The 7571-nt window shown below is 33.0% G+C and overlaps 1 protein-coding gene across 1 annotated transcript; it reads right to left on the bottom strand.

Annotated features, from left to right (window-relative positions):
• Window positions 1-1444: 1444 nt before the first annotated feature.
• Window positions 1445-2227, bottom strand: LOC141454450 (uncharacterized). Its single transcript, XM_074128686.1, has one exon. The coding sequence runs from the start codon at window positions 2225-2227 to the stop codon at window positions 1445-1447; it is 783 nt and encodes a 260-aa protein (XP_073984787.1).
• Window positions 2228-7571: the final 5344 nt, after the last annotated feature.

The raw sequence follows: 7571 nt of genomic DNA, 5'->3' as shown, positions 1-7571 counted from the left end.
AACCAGCTGAGTCAATGCATATTCTGGATCACATTTTCCAAGATCACTAAACTGCTGAATCTCCCTAACTAACAGCTCCTGGTATAAACATTTATTATCATTAACCCACCTTATTTGAGGAAGTAAGGGAAAAACTGGTTCATCTAAGCTGCATGATTTTACAGAAAATGTAATTGGGAGATGATCAGAGAACGATTGGCATTCCACTGAGAAATCGCTTATAAACGGTAGGACATTAAGCGAAGCACAACACAGGTCTATGACGGAACTACCACGAGCTCCTATATATGTGAAGTGGCCTTCAGCATCACTTTTAGAACGCCCATTCAATATAACTAGGCCGTACTCATCACATAAATTTAAAAATTTATTCCCTCTTACATTCACCACATTATCTCTAGAACATCTGAAATAGTCCCATCTCTCTAAATCAAAAGGCAGCTCAACACTGATTTCCTGAAGTGATCCAATCCTGGAGTTCATGTCACCCACCAGAATGAAATCAACATCAACACATTCTGAGATAAAATCTACAATGCCGTTAAAGTGGCATTAAAAATGAATGCAATTTAACTTCTAACATTTAAAAAAAATGAAAAAGAAAGAGAAATAATAATACAATAAAATTAAAATAAATGAAATAACGAAATAATGAAATCTGTATACATATTACAAAATGAAAACAATTTAATTACATTATAAAAAGTGAAAAAGAAAGAAAAACCAAAAAATAATTATAATAATATAATAAAATAAATGAAATAAATAACTAATACTTTTAGAAGATGAATACAACATAGATTTTTTAAATATTTCCTAAATTTCTTAGAAGAGTAAAAGAGAAGGAAAAATAATAATACAATAAAATAAATATCTGTGTTCATGTTAAAAAATAAAAGAGATTAATTTCATTACAAAAAGCGATAAAAGAAAGAAAAATAATAATATAATGAAAATAATTGAAATAAACATCTGTAATATAAACCAGAAAATGAAATTAAGGAAAATAACAATAGTAATAATAATATATATATATAAATAATATAATAAAAGTACACCATACACTACCAATATTGTGTGATGGAAGGCCTTCAACCGATCGGACTATTTTAGAGGAAACTGCTAGATTAAGAAGTTTGCAAATAAGGGAATGCCTATCAATAGTATCGAAGGCAGCCGAGAAATCCACAACATAGTGTATAGACCTTCTGTTTTTGTTTTTTTTTTTACTAAGTTTATATTTAATTACGTTTAAAAGAGTGAATACATTATCTGTTGTGGAATAATTGCTCCTGAAACCTGCCTGGAATTTACAAAGTCTACCATCATTATTAGCCCAATCCGGCAGCCTATAAGATATAGAATTCCTTGTAGAAGCTCTTTTTAATCCTGCCACATTATACACCAAAATGTCCAATCGCTTACCATTAGCATACGGTAATTGCTACTTAACAGAAGAAGGAGTGTCCGTAGTCATCGATTCCTGATCATCACGCTGACTCAAAGAAGAATCAGAACGAGGTCGGAACGCGAAACGCTCTAAAGTAGTCTTAACACTCTTTACATCAGTATCCGTTTTGTTCTTCTTGCTTAGCGTCTTTTTCTCTTTTCTCACTTCCTGTTCAGGAGCCGTGGGCGGTGAATCAGAGAGCAGCCGTTTTTTGTTTGAAGCGAGCCGAGTATCATACTCCTTTATTATTAATTTATCGTATTTTAATATAGCAAATTTACCATCCTTCCGGGCATCCCTAAACTGTGACATCAGTTTCTTGCGTATTTCAAGCACCTCCTTTGGAAAATCATCTACTATAACCATGTTTGTTTCTTTTAACTTGAAGGCATTTTTCATTACCAACAGTTTCATACGAAATGTTGTGAAACCTACAATTATCGGCCTATCCTTATTGCCTATCTTTCCAATTCGTCTGACAAAATCTAAGTCAGAAATAGCTAAACTGGGCTCCAATTTTTCTTTTAGGAAATCAAAGACAAAACCTTCCAACTCCCAGTAAGTAGAATATTCTTGCGAGACTCCGAATAAAACCACATTCCTTTTCCTTATCTCACGATCAAGTTGCTTTACTTTTGTTTCGACAACTTTAACTCTACTGTCAATAACATTAAAGTGTTCTTTAATTTCTTCAACCGTCTTCAGACGGGAATCTTCCAAGTCATTTTTCAATTCCAAGCGCAATTTTTTAAAAAGTTCCACTAAATCACCACTCATTTTAAATAAATTTACGCTTAGTGAATTGAAAAAGTAAAAGATCGAAACAGTAAAGTAAGTTTCAGTTAAAAACTCTGTTCTGATGCAGATCAAGGTCGTGTTTGTAAATAAATCGACAAACAAGTAGAGATCGGCGTATGAAGAAGGCAGGTATGATAACACAGCTAGCTCTCCCCTCCAGATGGCTTCTTACCTAGTGTTCCTCACCTACTCACCCTCAGTCCACAATCTTCTTATTAATTACTTCTTTAATTACTCAGCTATTAAAAGTCCTATGTTTCTAAAAATTATATTTCATTAACAAGAAGTCTCGAGAATATCACACTGAAAATTTGAAGCAATTTGGATAAACTATGCGTAATCGACCAGTTTGTGCACAATTTTGCAAAACGATTTCCACGAAAACCGCTCGTTAAATTTCAGTCAAAATCCAAATAATAAATGACAGCTAAACATATCACATAATGACAACCTCAATTTGTTAAATTATCAACTAATGTAGAAGTTATTTAACTCCAAATCAAGAAACAGAAATCAAAAAACTTTCAAAAGAGCGTGCATGCCACAATTATTTCCGGAAAATTATGAAAATTGGAGTAAGACACAGTTCGTAGCTCAACTATTACCTGCCTCTGGCGTTTTAAATTACACTAGATAGAAATAGCAAAAACACTTTGAGGAATCGGCACTCACAAAGTTTGGAATTAAATTTTCCGTGAGAATGTGGCTTTAAATTCAGTACTTTGAATATCTTGCGAATGTTAATTCTGTACACTAAGTTTCAACATTACCACTTTTATAGACTCCTCAAAAAGGAAACTGCAATCTCGGCTCTGAAACTGGCTCACAAAAAAGTTATTCCCAAGATACAAATACGTTTTCCTAACATATAGGCACTCAATGTAACCAATAGAACACAAAAAAATTAAAATCAAAAACTAATAAATAGGTAAAATACAAGCAAATATTAAGAGAACTCTTAAAACCATGTGCACACTATGCCTGTCCGCGCAAGACTCGGAGCGCGAACAACTTTTGTTTGATTTGGTTCATCTTGAAACACCCATACAGTCGACTGCTGTTTAGTTTCCGGCTCACACGCATATATCCATGATTCGTCACCTGTTACAATCTTATACACGTCTTTTGAAGCGCCGCCATTGTATTTCTTAAGCATTTGTTTGCACCAATCGACACTAGCATCTTTTTTTAGAGATTTTGTCTGATTATGTGGGGATCCAACGAGAACAAATCTTTTTCACGGCTAAATGGTCATGCAATATTTTGTATATGCTGGTGGAACTAATGCCTAAGGTTGCCTCACTCTCACAGTATGTCACATGACGATCTTGCATTATTAGTTTTTGCACAGCATCAATGTTTTCTGACACAACAACTGATTTTGGACGATCTTCACGACTTTCGTCGGTGAGCGAACGACGACCAAGATTGAATTCGTTATACCAGCGTTTCATAGTGGCAAAGGATGGGGCTTTATCGCCAAAAGTGGAAGTAAGTTGATCGATGCACTCCTGTCTTGATGATCCACGTCGAAAGTCGTAATAAATCATTGCACTAAAATGTTCAAGAGTTAAGAACACATATCGCGCTTAAATAACAAAACGTTCTGAAGAAGGTTATAGTCAAAAATGTCAAACTTTCAAAAACGTCAAATAGCACCTGACAACACTTAGTGTTGCCAAGGCTCAAAATATAAGTAGTGCCCCTCGAAGGAATACGGAATAGTTTTTAAATAATTGATCAATTAGGCCTTCACATTCATCATAAATGTATGAATAATATAGCATTAATCCAATACATGCAACATGCATCTTGATAGCTTCATCAGGAAGAAGAAGAAACAGCACCAGTATTTCCTGTTTGTATAAAGTATGGCTAAGAGATCAGCACTTTGAATAGGAGTAATTCGTGCCGTCAAGATTTACCTAGGAGTTTCTTTCCAGACGGTCATGTCTAATCAAACAGACAGGACTGAAAGGCCATCCTAAGGAGCCGTTACAGAACTTGCAGTTCCCGATGGCTGCCCAGATTTTTACGGAATCTAAACTACCCTAAACTTGAGTCCAATTTTTGAGATTAGAGATTGGAATGCAGCCAACAAATGGCACACATAGTTCAACTACCGATTAACTCCATCGTAATACATGGAGCGTCGCGTGAAAGAGATTAACTTCACCTTTCTGGCATCAACTACAGACTGAAGGATGCTGACTGGTTACTGGTTTCTTCGATGGATTGCAAGTAATTGTGGTTCAGAGGGCCGACTATTTGCTCATAAATATGGAAGCCTGGTGTATGGCAAAAACCCTTTTTAAAAAAACCTATTTACCAGAACCTACGTAGGTGGTATTCAACAGAAACCCACGCAATTTTTGTTACATAATAGAAAACACGATGCTGCCGGAAGGTCAGTATTTTAATTAATTTATTTTTGCACTTATTATATTTGTTTCAATTTCTTAAATGTTCGAAAGACTTTCTTTTCTTCAAGATGTCTAACCGAATTTTATTTCACTAAATTACTTGCGTTTAAAGTAATTTCTCAAAACTTAATATTCTAGTTGATTAATTCTAAACGAAACAACAATTTTAACCCTTGAGCCGTCACCTTATACGAAGTGCCATAAGCCGTCACCTCGGGTCATATTGACCCAGCATTAAAAACTATTAAGTAAAAAGGAAAAACTAACTAATATCATGTTATAGGGAATAGAAATCGAAGACAAAACATTTATTTATACTTTAATAAAACGGAGTCTTGCTGTAGAGCTCGTACAGTTAACATCTAATAAAGTGCTCTGTGTTTTTTTTTTGAAAAAAAACAGTTTGTAGTGAGTTTTGGATTGTGAAAATCGACTCGTATTTGGTTTAAAGTATAAACTTCAAGTTGGCAAAGTTTTAAGAAATTCTACCGAAAGGATTCAGAAAATTCTCAAATTGAAAACTCTAAAAATTGTTTAAATCACTTCTATCAGGTTAGTGAATTTATGTGGTGGGAGATGTGTAGTGGGGATAGTTACTTTGGTCGCTACTCTGCCTAAATATTTACCTCTTATTTAGAACTAACAAATAAATATTAAACATTTCATAAATAACATTACGAATAGGGATATATATTTGTCTTTGTATCAGATTGAATTTGTTTATTTCCACAAAAATATTTCTTTCTTTTATTATTTTTTGTTATTATACTCTGTATTGGTGATTATTTGTTTGGAGAAATAATAACGTACTATTTGAAAATTTTGTTTTTTCATTTATAGAGAAATTTATATAAATTTCTTAATTCAAATTACTACATTTTCTTACGGTTGTTGTAATAGTAATAGAAACACATAATGACTGATACAGATAAAATTCTCGAGGCGATTAATTCTTTAAAAATAGTTATTAACAATAATGAGAGTAAAATAGATGATGTTAAAAAAATAGTTACTGAAACAAATAACAAAATTGAAATCATGAGAAGTGAAATTGATTCACTAAAAAAGGTAGATAGTGAATTAAAAAGTAGCTATAAGGAACAGAATACAAAAATTAAAATCTTAGAAAAACAAGTTAGATGTAGAAATCTTGTTTTGTGCGGCATGGAGACCAATTCTAATGATAATTTGGTAATTTTGCAGGAAGTATTAAAAATAATAAACACTAATCTGAATGTAATATGCACTGAAAATGATTTGGTTTATGTTAGAAAACTTGGTAGAACTTCCGCCAAACAGCCCGTTTTGCTTAAATTTGAGTCCGAGAGGAAACGTAACGATATACTATTTAAAAGAGCACATTTAAAAGGTTCTAATTTATTTTTAATGGAGGATTATCCAAAAGATATTAGAGAGGAAAGAAAAATTCTCAATAAATTTTACAAACAAGCTAGGGAGGAAAACAGAGACGTAAAATTTGGTTATAATTATTTAGTTTTAAATGGAAAAAGGGTATACTGCGAGAATTTACTGAATGGTGGAACTGCAAAGTCAAAGAAGAGAAGTACACCTAGAAGAGGAGCAGTACGTAGGCGCACCAGTGCAAGGGATTCCGATGATGCTGTCATACCAACTGAGGACTCTAGTCGTCCGTCTACGCCACTAGGAACACAGCTGGAGCAATGGCTTGGTACTACTGAAAGAAAGAAAACTCAACAAGTATTAAAAAAGAAGAAAACCTCTTCTTGTGAGTCAGCTGTTGAATAGCAACTAAGGAATCGTGTAAATAAAGCTAAGGTTTTATTTTGGAATTTAAAAGGCTTTAAAAATATTCAGGATTTTTCTCATTGTTATGATCAGTATGAGATTATGGGTTTCTCTGAGACATGGTTGGAAAAAAATATTAATATTAATTATAAATTCTTCGATGGGTTTAATTTTGTATTTTCAAATGCCTTAAGAGAAAAAAGTGTAGGTCGGGCAAGCGGTGGTTTACTTCTTGCAATAAAAAATTATTATAGTTATGATATAATAAATATTTCTAATTACTGGATTTTTGTTAAAATTCATCTTCGAGACATTCAATTTATCGTGGGGTTAATTTATTTTAAACCAAGTATTGATTTAATATATTTGTTAGATTGTTTGGATTTGTTAATAAAGGATCTTGTTTCTGATTACTATTACTGTCCGATTCTGTTTTGTGGCGATTTTAATTGCCGTATTGGTAATCTGGCTGGTTGTTCTGAAGAAGTTTTTGATGAATGCAATTTCTCAGGAGCACGAATGAGTCTAGATACTTGTGTCAATACTAAAGGGAAAAAATTAATAGAATTCTTAGAGGAGTCATCTTTTGCAGTATTAAACGGAAGAGCGGCAAGTGATTCTCCCGGTCAGTTTACCTTTATCGGAACACAGGGTAGCAGCGTTATTGATATTGCATGTTGCGATACTAAACATATGGATTTTTGTTTAGATTTTAAGGTGAATAACAACTTCGTAACTGCTTCCGATCATTTCCCTTTAACAATCATACTTGATTATTCAGTTAAAACCAATAATTTTGACCGTCAAACAGTACAGAAGGAATTTATTACATGGAATAACGATATAGCTGTAAACTTTAACAATGAAATGTTTCTCTCCCCCAAAGTGGCAATAGATTTTACACTTCCGAATACACTTTTATATAATAACTTACTGGATGCTATGAACAAAGTCTTTAATGAATTAAATTTGATTAAATCTGTGTCTTTTAGTAACAAAACTAAACCAAATAAACCATGGTTCGATATTGATTGCGTACATGCTAAACTTGCTGTAAAGCAGAGTTTAAAGATATGTAAAATTAGTAACTTTACAGAAGAGCACAGAGCAAATTATATAAAGATAAAGAAAAA

The sequence above is a fragment of the Rhodnius prolixus genome, unplaced genomic scaffold (assembly GCF_049639745.1).
Source record: "Rhodnius prolixus isolate KJV_2025 unplaced genomic scaffold, Rpr scaffold_9, whole genome shotgun sequence".
Classification (NCBI taxonomy): domain Eukaryota; kingdom Metazoa; phylum Arthropoda; class Insecta; order Hemiptera; family Reduviidae; genus Rhodnius; species Rhodnius prolixus.
The sequence above is the reverse complement of the archived record's forward strand: the minus strand, read 5'-3'. Positions and strand labels throughout refer to the sequence as shown.

Excerpts from the sequence above, each read along its gene's own strand:
- LOC141454450 (XM_074128686.1), bottom strand. The coding sequence starts at position 2,227 with ATGAGTGGTGATTTAGTGGAACTTTTTAAAAAATTGCGCTTGGAATTG.